The sequence below is a fragment of the Homarus americanus genome, unplaced genomic scaffold (genome assembly GCF_018991925.1).
Source record: "Homarus americanus isolate GMGI-L3 unplaced genomic scaffold, GMGI_Hamer_2.0 scaffold45562, whole genome shotgun sequence".
NCBI lineage: Eukaryota > Metazoa > Arthropoda > Malacostraca > Decapoda > Nephropidae > Homarus > Homarus americanus.
Genome location: NW_024744839.1, coordinates 1,892,499 through 1,910,557, shown reverse-complemented (window position 1 = coordinate 1,910,557; position 18,059 = coordinate 1,892,499). Strand labels below are relative to the sequence as shown.

Sequence of the window (18,059 nt, the reverse complement as noted above, 5' to 3'; positions counted from 1 at the left end):
TTCCATCCACACACTGGCTAAGTTATGACTCATTTGTTTCCCTGGCGACACTGGCTCCTGCCCTGACTCGGGTTGTTGTTGTAGTTGGTGGTATTATTATTATTATTATTATTATTATTATTATTATTATTATTATTATTATTATTATTATTATTGTTATTATTATTCCCGAAAGATACATCACCACAACTCCTCATAGGGACAGATACCCTCCTCCAGGATCCCTCAGTCCTTTATTGATTCTGATAGGTGGGTCAAAACTCTCAGGTTACACGTGATTGGTCGACGAAAACTCATTTACAATTTGATTGGTTTCTTGGGGGGAGTAATACGAGAAGGTGATTGGGTCATTGGAAAGTGATCACCTCCCTCTGATACGGTCACAAATGATAGCAGGGAGTGAATGTGTGAACTGTGGGAGTGAAAGCAGGGAGTGAATGTGTGAACTGTGGGAGTGAAAGCAGGGAGTGAATGTGTGAACTGTGGGAGTGAAAGCAGGGAGTGAATGAAGGAATGAACAAAAGAATATGTATTGGTGAAGGGCACATCTTAGATGAAGGAACACGATATTGAATGAAGGAACACGATATTGAATGAAGGAACAACACACTGTCAATAAACAAGGAGGTTAATAAACAAAGCTATATACATTTTAGCTATACATATACGACATGCAACATATACATTGGCCAGGTTTAGTTCAGTAGTCCGGGTTTTTCTGTTGGATATATTGCAGCAGTCCACTTCCCGACTCCAAACACTGGCCGGTAAGAGAGGTAATTACTGATTTTATTTATTATTTTACACGTTTTTTTTAAGCCTTTTGTCGTGAATTTATTAAGTTTGGTGAAAATTTTTAATTGTTTGGAGAGACTTAGACACACACACACACACACACACACACACACACACACACACACACACACACACACAACATAACTGGATTTATTCGTTGTTTGTGTGTCTCGTTGTGTGAGTTTGTTGTCATTATTGAGTCACTCTACGAAAAATTTGATCACCAGCCTTTGTTCATTTCACCTAGTAATGGAGGGTAGATAATGCCGTACTGTACTGCCTTATGTTGACACTCAATCCAGGTCATAAAATGGTGCGTAAGGTTGACATAACTGACTGTTGCAGCCTAACACGTGTTGCAACATATAGTGCCAGGATTAGTATTGCAACATTGATGAGCTTCCGGTTATTTATGGACCTTGTGTGTGTGTGTGTGTGTGTGTGTGTGTGTGTGTGTGTGTGTGTGTGTGTGTGTGTGTGTGTGTGTGTGTGTGTGTGTGTGTGTGTGTGTGTGTGTGTGTGTGTGTGTGTGTAAATAATAACTTCCTTTAATCATAATCAGTATAATTATTAACCATTCTACCGCGCCGTTAATTATTAGTGCGCGTGCGTCACCTGTCCGACAAAGGTATTATACTTCGCTATCATAAAAATTGTGTTGCTCTTGTGAAGGTGTTTACAGGTAACGTGCGTCTCTCTCTCTCTCTCTCTCTCTCTCTCTCTCTCTCTCTCTCTCTCTCTCTCTCCATGCATCGTGTCCTATGTCTCCTCACTGTTTAAAATTACTAATCATATATATTAATTTTTTTCTATTTACTTCTTAATCTTTCACCTTGATCGTGGAGTACTAGGCAGCAGTACACGTTCTCTACACGTTCTCTATAATACACCATAGAGTTCACACGACTGACAATCTAAGGTCATATGGTCGCTTTAAACCTGGTGAACTCTCTGTGCCACAACACCTGACGTCTGTGTCCAGTACAGATAGACCCGCCGCTGTAGGAGAGGGCAAAGGTTTCTCTCAGCTGACTACTAGTGTTAGCCAAGATAAAATACCTAAGGGTTATAGTGTCCTCCAAAAGGGCTTAAACCATCGTTAGTAAAAGATTTAAATTTATCTTCAAAGAGTTTAAATCGTCCTCATAAGGTTAACATACAGTATACTGGCGCTCTTTACCTACAAACGGACAGACGGACAGTTGGGGGGGGGGGTCTAAAACTAAGCTCCTTTCCCGTATCACAGGTAGAGACGAACAAGCGATAGGTAAACACTCACCTGATGGCATACACGTAGTGGAACTTGGCGAGGTCAGCGTTGCCAAGATCCTTCTGCAGGTTGGCGAAGTTGTAGTGCATCTTGGCGTTGTGTGGCAGCGTCCTCAGTCCCGCCCTGGGGAGATACGACAGGTGTGTGAGAGATAGGTGTGTGAGACAGGTGTGTGAGAGACAGGTGTAACATCACCAGCAACCTTCAGTCCTCACTCATTCACCATCATTCATCACCAATCGTTAAATATATCACCATCACTAATCACCACCAATCAGTCGCCACCAATCACCAATAAGACTCACAGGAAAAGTGTCTCCCTGGATTCCCAGTCGTGGTTCCTCTGTAGCGTCCTGCAGGAGAACACCACCAGCAGCAGTAGGAGACAGGGCGCCCTCAGCCTCCCCACCCTCGATAGTGCCACGCCCACCAGCACCGCGTAGCCCAAGCTGCGAGGACACGGGAAGGAGGACATGTGTTAGTTAGTGTGGAGGAGGGAGAGTTACCGACCATATCCAACAGCCTCACATGACCTAAACTGCCAACACTGGGGTATAGATCAGTTAATGAGACAAATATACAGTATCTACACCCGTCCTGCCGCCCCCCACCGCTCCCCATCACCCCCCACCACTCCCCACCGCCCCCCACCGCCCCCCACCGCCCCCAGCATCACGTGACCTAGGGCGGTAAGGGTGGGAGGGCGGGGACACTCAAGGACAGTCTAATTAGTGTGGGTGGTGGCAAGAGTCAGCGGAAGAAGTCTGATTGTCGGGGGGAAAAAAGTGGTAAAGTTACTTAGATTTAGAAGAAGGGAAAACTTTTGGTCCATCTGTGTGAGGCAGAGAAGTAGTTTACATGAAGTTGAGACGAGGGTTGTTAGTGTGAGGGGAAGAGTTAGGGTAGTTAGTAAGGAAAGGTCTGTTAAGTGAAGGTCAGGGATCAGTTTAATCTGAGTTGAGTAATACTGAGGTAATACTGATTTAGTGTTTTTAAACGACTGATGACGACAAACAAAATATCTTATAAGAAACAATAGAAAAAAATATTTTATTTGTAACTATTTAGCAGCATCTTGCTCGTCTCACTGAAGCTTCCCATGACAGTAATTACAGCCTCTTTAACCAATAAAATACATAATTAGATAAAAAAAAAATGTTTGTTACGAAAGAAAACCAATTTAACGATAAATAAAAGGAAAATACAAGTACACAACGGGTATTGTGTGAAATATATTGGGGGCAACAGACAGGTGGCAGTTCTGGGATTAAACTAGGTATAACATTCATCGTTTCTAGATGGGATTCTTTTCAAACTGTTGTAATATATTTTTTTTTTGTCGACTAGTACACAGTTTACACTCGAATAGAAACGTTTCGGCCTGATAGTTTGGGCCTCGGGTGTTTTAATCTATTAGGGCCTGGCCGAGGACTATTTGGGCCTGGCCGGGGACTATTTGGGCCTGGCCGGGGACTATTTGGGCCTGGCCGGGGACTTTTTCTAACCTCACTTCCCCTGACCTAACCTGTCAAGACTACAACATTTCGGGTCTAAATCTCCCAGGCCTAAATTTACGAGGTTAGGCCTATATATCTGTTGTCCAAAATTTCACGGGGCTTTAACATCAAGGGATCACGATATCCAGGGTCTTGGCATTCAGGGGGTCACAATATCCGGGGTCTTGATGTCCATGGGGTCACAATATCCGGGGTCTTGAACATTACCTAAACATCCGGAAGGCGTAAACATTAGCGTATATTACTCGTTCACCTCTCTCTCTCTCTCTCTCTCTCTCTCTCTCTCTCTCTCTCTCTCTCTCTCTCTCTCTCTCTCTTGCATGTCTCCCACACACACACTACGCTCGATCGCTGCCGCACCTCTATAGCCCTACTCGTGCACCACTGCCGTCAGCTATTGGCTCAAGTGGTTGCACCTAAAGTGAGGTGAACGTGGCTCGCCTGGCTCCTGCATCTGGAAAAGGTCGTGAAAGGTCAGGTGGTGTATAACCTTTAAAGCTCCAGGATATTGTAAGGTCACAAGAGGCGGTGTACTTAGCCTCAGGCGCGAGGTTCTGATTAATAATAAGTGACGCACACATGACCTCAATCGGTTCATTTTTCAAAACTTAAATAAACACGAGTTACTTACTTAGTGCTGTCAGTGTAAATTTAAGGTCTTCTCCGTAAGTAAGTGAGTGAGTGAGTGAAGAACTTGACCTTATACCAAGTGTGTGCGGTAATATGTAAGTCAATGATCCACAAACAAGGGGTAAACTACTCTCTTGAGGTAATTTGACCTTTAAGCGTTGTGTATCGTTAGTGTCAAGTGTTTTCCTTCTCTCGCTAGGTGTCATACTTATAGGTCTCATACATTATCATCTCCACACTGTTGTCATTTGTTCTGTCGTCACAATATAACCATTTGGCTAGTCACCAGAGAAGGTCACTCAGGTGTGTACAGTATCAGGTTATGGGACAACAGATTTACTTCACCTCCTCGTGTTATGGGAAGGTGTACACGTGTGGATTCTAGTCTATATTAGGTTCACCTCTGATGTGGTTATGAGACTGATGAAGGGCAATAAATCCTTCATGATAAAGATAATTGGCGTTCACTCACCGTACAGTAACTTAACCCAAACATGACGCGATACAAGTTTGGAATTCATTAAGAAACTGTTTCATTATGCCGCGTATTACTGTATGTTGCTCCTTCATCTTGTCCCTGGCAGCCAAGTTTATAAACCGTACATACCAGTTTATTCTATTTTCTTTTATAAAACAGTGTTGCAACAAGGACACAAGTAAAGTTTGCATGGCATTTATCTGGTGAGGCGGAACACTGTGGTGGAGGACACAGCCAGGCCAGTGGTGGGAGGGGGCGTGGAGTGGATATTACCAACAGCTGTCGTCTCTCATCGCTGTCCGTCCTCCTGCCCTCATAGTGAGATCATCTGACGGACCCTTCTGCCGGTGCTGCTTCTCCTGCTGTTACTCCACCTGCTGCTGCTGTTCACGCTGTTACTCCATCTGCTGTTATTGCTTCATCTGCTGCTGTGTCCCGTATAGGCAGGTCATCTCACAGGCTCTCCGTTACCGATGTTGGTTTTGCTATTTTCTGCTCGCAAAATGAAGGTCGTCTGGGGATCCTGTTACCGCCACTTCTCCTTCTTGTTTCCGTGTTGTTGCCCTTTAATCTTCGCTACTGAAGCCCCCCACACACACACACACCTTGGGAGAAAGTAATTGAAGACTCTGAAACTGTTCCTTGAGATTTATGGAGGAGCGAGGATCACCTACCTGGTCAGAGCGAGAGAGAGCGAGAGAGTATAGAACGCCTCCAATCCTCAACTGGAGAAAGTATAAAACAAGACCAGACAGACAGACAGACAGACAGCCAGACAGAAAGACAGAAAAGAGGAGAGGAGAGAGAGGGTCAAAGGCAAAGCGAGAGAAAAAGATGAACATACAGAGAATGGCAAAATGAGAGAGACACAGACAGTGAGAAAAAGAGGCAGAGACAAAGTGAGAGAGAGAGAGAGAGAGAGAGAGAGAGAGAGAGAGAGAGAGAGAGAGAGAGAGAGAGAGACCATGTACCTGGGTAATATAGCGCACCTGAGACTCCTACCTAGGGACACACAAACACCTACCTGGGGATGTAGAGGATTCTCTCGGCGACGACAAACCCGACGGTGAAGAGGAAGTTGGTGGCGGGTAGGAAGGGCAGCACCAGCAGCGACACCCCCAGCAGTACAGCCCTACCCTCCTGACCCTGGCGGAGGAGACGGGTGAGGGTGAGACATGGGGGTGGGGTAAGGACATGGAGGGTGGGGGACATGGGGGTGGGGGTGGACCATGGAGATTGAGGACATGGGGTGAGGGGTGGGACATGGAGGTGGGACATGGGGGTGAGGTGGGACTGGAGGGTGGGGACATGGGGGTGGGGTGGGACATGGAGATTGGGACATGGGGGTGGGGGTGGGACATGGAGGATTGGGACATAGTTGGAATGAGACAGAAAGAAAAGATAATGAAGAGAGGGGTGTGTGTGTGTGTGTGTGTGTGTGTGTGTGTGTGTGTGTGTGTGTGTGTGTGTGTGTGTGTGTGTGTGTGTGTGTGTGTGTGGCCAGGGGTTGTTAACAAGCCAAGGGAGGTTGTAGTTAACACCACTTATGATTCTTTGAATGATTAGAATGTATGTATGTATGTATATATGTATGCATGTATGTATGTATGTATGTATGTTTGCATGTGAGAAGGTATGACAAGTGGCTGCAGGAAGAGGAGAAGAGGCAGGTAGTGAAGGTGAGGGAGGAACAGGAGAGAAGTTCTTGTGTATAAAGGTTCTGGCAGAAATTTGATTCAAGGGAAGGGTCAGATTTTTATAATGAGATCAGGGGAGGCGTGACCTGTGTGTGTGTGTGTGTTGGTCTTCACATAGACTTTACTTTTGGTTACCTTAATGTGTTCAGTAATTTACCTGTCAGTATTGTAGGTCATTCGGTAATGCACTTGGCCCTTAGTTATACAATACATGATTTTTTTTTTACATACTGAATAATTATATACATTATACCATACTAATTACGGATGAAAAAACAAAAGAAAAAAAATAAACTAAGGAAAATGAAGAACAGTGAAGGATAATAAGTAAAAACCACCAAATAATTAAAATGAATAAATGTTTAAAAGAGAATGAGGGAAGAGAACGACCCCAGATGGTGTCTAATAATACCATCAGGTAAGGTGAGTGAAACCATTTACCTGTGCAGGTATTCTGACCAGAGGCCCTGACGAGATGAGGGTCAGGTGTGAGACCAGATGGGGTGAGGGAGAGAGGTTAGATAGGATAAAGAATGAGAGCAATAAACGTGATAGGAAGGGGTGGAGAGAGATAGGGAGAGAGAGAGAGATAGGGAGAGAGGAAGAGAGAGAGAGAGAGAGAGATAGGGAGAGAGAGAGAACAGATGAATGAGGGGAGTTATAACCGTGATAACACTTGATGAGAAAGGGACGAGAGAGCCTAGACAGAGAGAGAGAATGAGAACGAAAGAGAAAGAGAGAGAAAGAAGATAATGAATGTGAGAAGTAAACGTGATAAGAAGTAATGGGAAGGGGGAAGATAGAGCAGGATGAGATGGAGAGAGGAAGAGAGAGAAAGAGAGAGAGAGAGAGAGAGAGAGAGAGAGAGAGCACAGTAATAATGAAAGGAAATATGAAGTTGTTCCTCGTAGAAATAATCATGCAAGTTCTTATCTCGTGACAAGGAGTGATTCTCAATTTACATGTCAACCTTGAGAGGGAGAGGGAACAGTGAGTGACCTGTAAGAAAAGATTGAGAATAAGAGAATTGTAAATTAAAGAATGGTAAGGAATAAGAGAACGATGAATGATAACAATACCTCCAGGAAATGTTTGATAGTTAAGTGTGAATGTGGATGAAGTCAAAAGATAAAATACCATAACTTTTAGTCTCTGGTATTCTGTTTACTTTTTATATACTGTAATATATAGGTTGAAAGACGTAGATTTTTCATTAATTTAGCCAAGATAATGATGATAATTATAATGATAACTATAAAAAAAACAATATCTTACCTTCATGAGGCATCCGGCCCTAAGTATAAGTAAGAGGGCGGCGTAAAACAAAAGCGAAGCGATATTTCTGGCGTCTATGAAGGAGGTTATGAGGGGTATGGAGCCCATCTGCCAGTCGTGAGCTAACGTCCATGGGCACAGCAGCAGCCAAGCGTTGAATACAGGCAAGTACCAGAAGGTCAGCACTCTGTGACAGAAATAGAGCGCGGAAATTATATAAAATGCGGTTAAAACCTCAAATTAGCGCCATCAACAGTTAAAACGTCAGCACCCTGTGGCGGGAGCAAAATAAATGGCATTTTACTCTACGGACATAGCTGCAGTCAGAGAGTCAACATCCTGCGGCAGTCAGAGAGTCAACTTCTTGCAGCAGTCAGAGAGTCAACTTCTTGCAGCAGTCAGAGAGTCAACATCTTGCGGCAGTCAGAGTCAACATCTTGCAGCAGTCAGAGTCAACATACTGCGGCGGTCAGAGTCAACATCTTGCAGCAGTCAGAGTCAACATCTTGCAGCAGTCAGAGTCAACATACTGCGGCGGTCAGAGTCAACTTCTTGCAGCAGTCAGAGTCAACATGCTGCGGCAGTCAGAGTCAACATCTTACGCTGATCAGTGTCAGCATATGCGGTCAGGTCAACTACGCAGCAGTCAGTCAACATGCTGTGACGGTCGAAGGTATCAACATGCTGCGGCGGTCAAGAGTCAACTTCTTGCGAATCAAAGTCAACGCTTCTGCGGCAGTCCAGAGTCAACATACTGCGGCGGTCAGGTGTCCAACATGCTGCAGCAGTCAGTATCAACATACTGCGGCAGTCAGTGTCAACTTATACTACGGCAGTCAGAGGAAGTCAACATCTTGCGGCAGTCAGGAGTCAACACGGCGGATCGGAGTCAACATGCTGCGGCGGTCAGGAGTCAACATCTTGCAACAGTCAGGAGTCAACTTGTCTGCGGCGGTCCAGAGTCAACATCTTGCAGCAGTCAGAGTCAACATACTGCGGCAGTCAGTCAACATACTGCGGCAGTCAGAGGAAGTCAACATCTTGCAGCAGTCGAAGTCCGCATCTTGCAGCGGTCGGACGGTCAGCGTACTGCGGCGATCAGGAATCGCTTATGCTGCGGCGGTCCAGAGTCAACATCTTGCAGCAGTCAGAGTCAACATACTGCGGCAGTCAGAGAGTCAACATACTGCGGCGGTCAGAGTCAACATCTTGCAGCAGTCAGAGTCAACATACTGCGGCAGTCAGAGTCAACATACTGCGGCAGTCAGAGAGTCAACATCTTGCAGCAGTCAGAGTCAACATCTTGCAGCAGTCAGACGGTCAACATACTGCGGCAGTCAGAGTCAACATACTGCGGCAGTCAGACGGTCAACATCCTGCGGCAGATGGTGAGCACGGAATTTATATCAGCGGCTCAGCAAAAGCCACGAGCTGAGAGGAAAAAACCCGCAGGTACCTGAGTGTTAGTTACCTGCGGCAGGAGGAAAACACTGAGCTATGTTATGACGCACTCCAGCGAATACTGCCTTGAGGACACACTGTACCGGGAGAGGTGGTGAGGGAACACTGTACCGGGAGAGGTGGTGAGGACACACTGTACCGGGAGAGGTGGTGAGGGAACACTGTACCGGGAGAGGTGGCAGGAACACTGGGAGAGGTGGTGAGGAACACTATACCAGGAGGAAGGTGGTGAGGACACACTGTGCAGGAGGTGGTGAGGAACACTGTACCAGGAGAGGTGGTGAGGACACATATGCCGGGAGAGGTGAGTGAGGAACACTGTACCAGGAGAGGGTGGTGAGGGGAACACTGTACCAGGAGAGGTGGTGAGGAACACTGCCAGGAGAGGGTGGGTGAGGACACACTGTGGGGAGGGTGTGGTGAGGAACACTATGCCAGGAGGAGAGATGGTGAGGAACACTGTGCCGGGAGGTGGTGAGGGGAACACTGTGCCAGGAGAGGGTGGTCAGGGAACACTGTACCGGGAGGGTGGTGAGGACACACTGTGCCAGGGAGGTATGGTGAGGTTGCTGTGCCAGGGAGGATGGTGAGGAACACTGTGCCAGGAGAGATGAATGAGGAACACTGTATACCGGGAGAGGTGGTGGACACACTGTACCAGGAGGGAGGTGGTGAGAGAACCTTGCTGTGCCGGGAGAGGGTGGTGAGGAACACTGTGCCGGGAGGTGGTGAGGAACACTGTACCGGGAGAGGTGGTGAGGGAACACTGTACCGGGAGAGATGGTGAGGGAACACTGTACCGGGAGAGGTGGTGAGGGAACACTGTACCGGGAGAGGTGGTGAGGACACACTGTACCGGGAGAGGTGGTGAGGGAACACTGTACCGGGAGAGGTGGTGAGGGAACACTGTACCGGGAGAGGTGGTGAGGGAACACTGTACCGGGAGAGATGGTGAGAGATGAGAGAAAACTCTTCCTGAGGAACCATGGGATAACTCTTCACCTTGACAGAACGTAGGAGAATCACATGAAGAATGAACACCCTAACGCTACCTGGAGGAGTTAGGTTAGGTGTGTGTGTGTGTGTGTGTATTTGTTTGTATGTTTGTGTGTATGTTTGTGTGTATGTATTTGTTTATTTGTGTGTGTGTGAGGGACGCACGTGGCTCACGCTGATAAAGCCGACTTGGGAAAGGTCTTAAATCTTGCGCGTTCGACAATCGTAATGTTTTTATATTCACCCCAGGACGTACACGACGAATGGATAATGTTCCATTTGTCGTCCTCTGGAAAATATTGGCCATTGGGGAAGAAGGGTGGGTTGGCGAGCATTCTTGTATCTTAAAGAAATGGCTTCGTTGTAAGCATTTATCTCCGCCATTTTCATTTATTTCATGTTAACGACCGACTCCCGCTTCATTATTTAGTAATTATCGATACCAGACGAAAAATGGTGATGGATTGTTGTGGGCCGTAATATTTGGTCAATCCCTTCCCTTGAAATATCGTTGGCTGGGAAATACCACTTAATTCTTTCTCGTGAATATGCGCATTAATTCTCCAGCAGGAAAATACCGACTAATGCTTTGTCAGGAATATATCGTTTTCTATTTTCTCTCAATGTAATGGGTATTTTTGCCTCACGTATACACATAAAAAAAGGAGGATTTTCAGATAAAACTCCATGAATATGTAAGTGTTCCTGACCCGTATTTATAGTGTGCAGTAATTCGTATACCATTTGTTTACGTTGAGAGGTATGTGTGTGTGTGTGTGTGTGTGTGTGTGTGTACAATCACTAACACACACACCTGTTACATCATCTTTAAGGTATAGTTATGTAACACTTCACTCTGGTTATTATTAAAACAATAAAACATTCCGGTAATGTTATGATAATGAACCTGATGTATTACGCAACAGGCAGCAGCAGCCATTACCGAAATATTGACACTGACTGTTATTGCCTCGTGTAGACTGATCTTGCTAGCCCTTACTATCTTGACTCGTGTTTACCGTGGATAATAGCCGGTGAGACAGCTCTTATTCTTTACCATGGAGATAAATGTGTCCTTGTTGATATTCTATTTCTCAACTACATGACCATTGTAGACTCGTATTTCCGTCCGTGTGATATAAAGGTATTTTGTATTTTATTTTCGTTAGGTATTTATTTACGCCCCTGAAAGCTATTTTTACTTTTGTTTTTTTTTTGTTAATGAGAAATATTGAGAGTTTATTATCTATACCTTCGTCCCTTACGGTGAGAAATATTGATAAAGATTATTACTGGCAGGTTGACCTCAGAGTAAGGGAGGGGGAGTAATACGCAATAACCTGTTGTTGTAGGAGGAAGGGTTATAGGTTTACTTACTAAGAATAAAAGAAGTAAAAGTTGTGAGAATATCCAATTTACGTAAGAGAAATGGTAGTTAATTCTATCTTATTAAGCGTGATTAATGAAAGGTACTTAGCTGTGATGCAATTTAGCAAGAGCCAAAATAATGGTGATCCTATTGTAATGAGTTTTAAAGGATGGAGGATGCTCACCTAACGGGGAGTATAAACATTAGGGAGTAAACACACTGAAGGAGGCGGTGCAGGGGGTAGAGTTAAGGTGAAGGATGCTGTGGGTGTCCTGCTGTGGGTGTCCTGCTGTGGGTGTCCTGCTGTGGGTGTCCTGCTGTGGGTGGCCTACCTCGTTACTGATGAGATAAAGGATGTGGTTGGGTCCTACCTTGTTAAGCGGGAAGGAGCGAAGGACGCCGGGTTGTCCTGATCGCTGAAGACAGGTGATGTCCCTCGGAGCATCCATAGCCGGAGGACCAGGATCACCGCCCCCTGTGTGGTGACGTCAGTGGCTAGATGTTATGTATACAATTCAACTTCATTGTTCACACACACACACACACACAGTTTCTTCCTATTGTTTGAAAAGTTAGCATGGCAGTGTACACCAGACTGTATTAGAGGACTGACCCCGGCAACACCATCTTTAACATTAATATCCAAGTCGGTTGTCAACTCAGAGCGCTGACTGACATTCATGCGGACAAAGTAGGAGGACGTGAGATGACAAAGAGTTCTATAAATTTCCTGCAAAATTTTAATGACAGTTCCTGAAGTTTTATGAGAAATTTAAATTGTTCTCGGTTGTCATATTAAAAAGTTTGTCAGGCCGTCTAGAAGGTAAACAGTGAAGAGAGGAGACACTTTTATGGTGAGGGTAGAGAGGGGAGGGGGGTAGAGAAGGGGGAGTGGGGAAGGGAGGGGGTAGAAGGAGACGAGAGGGAGGGTGAGAAGGAGGGTAGAGGGGAGGGGGAGTAGAGAAGGGGAGGGGGGTAGAGAAGGGAGGAGCAGGGCAGAGAAAGGGGAGGGGGAGGGGGAGTCAGTAGTCACACACGCTTTATTTGTGTCCAGATATTGAAGGGCTTGACACTTATCAACTCCACATCAAAATTCTTAAAAAAAACAAAAACGACAATGACTGGTGTAGTAATGGCGTCGAAATTACCTAAGACTCGACCAAGATTCTTCCCCTCACACTGTATACACACAACGAGAAAATAACATACGATCCTTAGAGAATCTGATCAAAACAACCTTTAAAGGGAGACTCTATTACCTTGATCATGATTCATTGCTTCGAAAGGAATCATCAAACACAGCTTCAAGTTCCGTCCCGAATGGTTTCTATACGAGGGATCGGTGGAGGGTGAATTTAACAACCCTTATGGTAGATACTCTTGTATGACAGAACCAGGACAACGCTCCCCTTGAGAGGTTCATTTAGATTTAAGGCTCGTCAGGGATTGTTGCTGCTACGAGACGCGGTCTGTTGGTCTTCCTTGAATTCCTTGTCTCTCTCTCTCTTCCTTGACTCTCTTTCCTCCGTCTAGTCTCTCCTATCCCTCCTTACCTCTCCCCTCTCCCCACTCCCATCCCCCTCCCTCCCTACTCCCTCCCTTCCCTCTCTACTCCCTCCCTCCCTCCCTACTCCATCCCCTCCTCTCCCTACTCCTTCACCTCTCTCCCGCGACTCATCACTCCCGAGGAGGTAATTCTATTAGGCTAGGCAGGCCAGACGCGTCACCGAAGCTGCAACCATCAGCCTTCATGACACACACCTGTTTACACTCAACTTTCTTCCCTCTATTATCCTCTTCCTCTATGTTCCTTCATTACCCAATTCTTTCCTTCATTCTTTCCTCCATCACCCTTATCTCTCTCTCTCTTCACCCATTTCTCACCTTCATTCTTCCTCTGTTGTTCTCTTACTCTATCATACCCGTTTTCTCGTCTTTTCCTTTTGTTTTTAAGTTTTACTCCACATTTTCTTGGCATCTCTCTTACTCGACCACAATCTCTCTCTCTCTGTCTCTCTCCTGTGTTTCCATTTCCCTCCTCCCCCCCACTCAATCCATTTGCACTTACGTCCCTCTCAGCCTTCTCTCCTGGATAGCCTATTCTCTTCCCTGCCTCTCTCTCCTCACTCTCCGCCCTCCTCCTACACACAAACCAGAGAAATGAATCCATACAGAAAAACGCAACCTTCTGGTGGTGGGTGGTTGAGTGGGTGGGTGGGTGGGTGGGGGTGGGTTATACAGAGCTCCTGAACTAGTGAAGGATAAAACCATCTTTTTGTGTGTGTGGGGAGAGATAAAAGAGGTGGCCCTGGCTTTAAGAGGCAAGAAGGTCTTCACTTACCATAACACTCAGCCAGAACAGCCTCTTGAGTAGGGCACCCAAGGGTCTGCTCCGAGGCCGCCTGCAGAGTAGTCTAGAATGGAAGAGTACGTGTTTCATCATTCTCCTGTACGGGGGGGGGGCGGTAGTAATGATAAATAAATAAATAATAATAAATTTTAATTCTCACCTGAGGAAAAAAAATTAAAAGTGGGAATTATTTTACTTGGTGGACTGAGTCTCGTAGTTAATAAAGGATGATTTTTGTGTTGATAGAAAGTTGTTTGTTTATTTCCACCAGATATAAATACAGTATATGAAGTGAGATACTGAGTGAGGAAAGAAAGAGGAGACGAAAGGCAAATAAAAAAAAAGTGTGAGAAAGTGAAACAATGGGAGGACATGAATGAGGTAGAGAAAGAAAGAATGAGAACAATGTAAAGAAATAAACAGGAAAAAACAGAGAATGGGAGAGAACAAGATATTGAGAGATAGTGAGCAACAGAGAGAGAGAATAAGTGACAAAGAGAAACAGAATGAGAGTGACAGAGATACAAAAAGACAGACAAGCAGAGAGAGAGAGAGAGAGACATAGAGACAGAGTACTCACCTTCTTACGTGTTTCCTGTGCAGTATAACATCCCAGGCGGCACACACCAGGAGGGAGGTGAGGGCGTGTTCCTTACACAGTGTCCCCGCCCCTGCCAGCACTCCTGCACGTCGAAGCCACGCCCATCCTCCTTTTCTTCCCCCTCCTCCTCCTGTTGTTACTCCACCTGCTACTCCTCCTCCTCCACCTCCTCCTCCTCCTCTTCCTCCTGTTGTTGCTCCTCCTCCTCCTCCTGTTGTTCCTTCTCCTCCATTTTCTCCTCCTCCTCCTCCTCCTCCTCCTCCTCCTCCTCGCATCCCGTCTAACGTTGTTCCAGGAATTCCTCTTCTGATGTTGTCCCCAGCAGGCCACCGGCCTGCCTCCTCCTCCTCCTCCTCCTCCTCCTCCTCCTCTCTCCTTCTACCGTACAAGTGCTCCTCTTTTCCTTCCCCACCAGCCTCCACCTGTTCTCTGCCCCCCCATCGCTTTCTTCTGAGGCGGTTGTGTCTTCAGAGTCGGCCTCTATCGCTCTGGTGAGAAAAGATACCAGTAATTATTATCTCTCTCTCTCTCTCTCTCTCTCTCTCTCTCTCTCTCTCTCTCTCTCTCTCTCTCTCTCTCAGCAACATATGTGTACTATTAGCTAGTTAGTTAGAACAGCATAAGTGGAGTATTAGTAAACTAGGTACAGCAACAGAAGTGTTAGTTACAAGGTGTGGAATTTAATTAATTTATTAAGTAACACAACAGACGTGAAAAGTTGGTTAATTAATTAGTTAAGTCAACAGGTGTAGAGTTTGGGTTACTTACGACAACAGGTGTAGAGTTTGGGTTACTTACGACAACAGGTGTAGAGTTTTGGTTACTTACGACAACAGGTGTAGAGTTTGGGTTACTTACGACAACAGGTGTAGAGTTTTGGTTACTTACGACAACAGGTGTAGAGTTTTGGTTACTTACAACAACAGACAATAGTATCCTAACTTAACCAGGTCCTTCAATTGATAGACTTTAGAGGAGATAGCTAGAGTCTTGTTCAGTTCAGATACGTTGTTTGCCGTGTGTGGGCCGATGGTGTGGTGGCGGCGACGGGACAGCACGACGGAGAAGACAATCGATGGTTCAGGTCAGTTGTTCCCTCATAACCTGTGTTTACTATTGGAAACCCACAGGCAGGGGGGTCCTCAGGTAAGGGGGAGGATGGGGGAGGAGAAGTAAATGAGGTGTACGTGAATAAGGGAGAAGGAAGGGAGGGAAGGAGATAAGGAACGCATTATATCTTGTGGGATTCGCATTAGGATTTTGTTTCGGGATTAATTCTAGGATGCGAATTAGGATTAAAAGTCTGATTGCGGGGACTATTGCAAGGATTCAGACTTGACTTAGGAATCATATTTTTTCGGGGATTTGGAACTGGATTAAGATTCTGATTGGGGATTCATTCAAGGATTCGGACACCTGACTTTGATCCGAATTGGAGTACGTCTCCTTATCGACCTGAACAAAAGCATTTATTACAAGAAACCATGAGAGAGAGAGAGAGAGAGAGAGAGAGCATATGTATACAGTAGACTCATAAATTATTGCCAGACACGAACACAATTCACGATACTCCTCCCTCCCTTACTTCCTTCCTCCCTCCCTTACTTCCTTCCTCCCTCCCTCCCTTACTTCCTTCTTCCCTCCCTTACTTCCTTCTTCTCTCCCTACCTCTACCCCTCACTCTTCCCTCCCTTCCTACCTCTCCCTACCACCCTCAGTTCTTCTCCTCCCTACAATAGAAGAGTGAGCAAGACTTTGAGGGAGATTACACTATAGATAAAGAAACTGTATAGAATTCGTAGCACCACCTAACCTAACCTAACCTAACCAGGATAAAGTAAGATATAAAGTAATTACGATACACTTGTGACACTTTACTACGGCAGCTGCTTATAAGTGTGTGTGTGTGTGTGTGTGTGTGTGTGTGTGTGTGTGTGTGTGTGTGTGTGTGTGTGTGTGTAATTTAAAACTCATCAAGGATAATGAAAGTTTATAGTCTCTAAGTTAATAACGCAACCTTAATTATTATGTTATATTAGGGAGATAGTTTAGGTGTCTCGTCGTGTAAGAACAATGTCACAATCCTCATCATCATCATCATCATCATCATCATCATCATCATCATCATCGTCATCATCATCATCATCATCATCGTCGTCATCATCATCATCATCATCATCATCATCATCGTCGTCATCATCATCATCATCATCATCATCATCATCATCATCATCATCATCATCATCATCATCATCATCATGCCAAGCTATAATGCCAAGCGTGAGATATTAAAGCCAAAAATGAGATAATGAGCAAAAAGGGAGATAGCAGAGGAAAAAAGTGAGTGTAGAGCCAAAAGTGAGATAGTAGAGGCAAAATTAAGATAATAGAGAGAAAAGTGAGATAATAGAGCGATGAGATAGAGCCGAGTGTAGAGCGATAACAGAACGGTGAGGGCGGAGAGTTTGGGTAAAGCAATTACTGGCACGACTCAGGAGAACCTTTGATCATCTGATGCTCTGATTACGTTGACTTGTATGTAAATGTTGCATCTCTCTCTCTCTCTCTCGTTCTCTCCTCCCTATTCACCCTCCTATCTCTCTCTCCTCCTCTCTCCTATCTCTCTCCTTTCGTTTCTTCCTCATTTCTTCCTCTCCTCTCAGTGATCATACTACCTCCTGTTTCCTCCTCGTTCTTTCCCTCCAATATTTCACTTGGTTAATAAATATACAGCACTTAACACCTGCATACCTGGTTAATTCCCGGGTACCTCCTTAACACCTGAGAGCCGAGGGGGTACTGATGCACTACTTTACTCATCAGGAGAACAGAGAGTCACCTTCCTCTCTCGTAGTCTATTCAATTGGTCTTGTCGGGAAGGTGCGTCGGATCGCTGTTTGGGACCTTGTGTTCACTGATTTTTACCTTATTTTGATTCCTTAATTAAAGATGTGAGAACGCTGCGACAAGTCCTCTGGTGGATTAGGTGCTCCCCCCCCCCACTCTCACCCCTCTCAATCCCCCCTCACCCCTCTCCCCACCCCACCCCCCAGAAGACCTCGTTATACCACCAGAAGGATAAACATTACAGGTGTTCATTACTACACTACATTATTATCTATCTCACGGTAAATCCTCACTGGGTTAACTCAAGTATTTCTCACCTTTGACCTCAATGCACTGATAAACAGGTTACAAACAAAAGCTCCAAAACTTGCATTAAGATCAATATGGTACACAAAAAAAAAAAAATTCAGCCATATTAATCATTTCAGAGGAACACCATACCTACACATATCAAAGGAACAATGTCTATATTTCAATCGTTATTTCAGACACCGTGACACAAAGGGTGATAAATAGTGTAATGTGTGACTGGCGTAGACTTATAGCACCACCAGAGAGAGAGAGAGAGAGAGAGAGTCTATACTGTGCTGTTGATTATATTAGTATTGTTGGTAAAACTTCCTCACAGCTTAACGTCTTATGGGGGAGAGTTGAGAAGATGTATTGGAGTTGGTGAGAAAAGTTGATAAGGGTTAGAGTAGGTGAGGAGGAGGGGGGTGAAGAGGGGGAGTGGGGGTGGGTGGGGTAGGGAGGTGAGAAGAGGAGAAGGGAGT

The 18,059-nt window shown here is 45.3% G+C and overlaps 1 protein-coding gene across 1 annotated transcript in view; it reads right to left on the bottom strand.

Annotated features, from left to right (window-relative positions):
* LOC121878090 (protein O-mannosyl-transferase TMTC1-like) overlaps positions 1 to 18,059 on the bottom strand; it is a 130,796-nt gene that overhangs the window by 14,336 nt on the left and 98,401 nt on the right. The window contains exons 5-12 of the mRNA XM_042384082.1: positions 14,822 to 14,927; positions 14,419 to 14,618; positions 13,830 to 13,935; positions 11,860 to 11,963; positions 7,663 to 7,849; positions 5,715 to 5,836; positions 2,371 to 2,514; positions 2,075 to 2,188 (exon numbers count right to left, since the gene is read on the bottom strand). Of these exons, the coding sequence (XP_042240016.1) occupies positions 2,075 to 2,188; positions 2,371 to 2,514; positions 5,715 to 5,836; positions 7,663 to 7,849; positions 11,860 to 11,963; positions 13,830 to 13,935; positions 14,419 to 14,618; positions 14,822 to 14,927 (1,083 nt within the window). The remainder of the gene's footprint in view (positions 1 to 2,074; positions 2,189 to 2,370; positions 2,515 to 5,714; positions 5,837 to 7,662; positions 7,850 to 11,859; positions 11,964 to 13,829; positions 13,936 to 14,418; positions 14,619 to 14,821; positions 14,928 to 18,059) is intronic.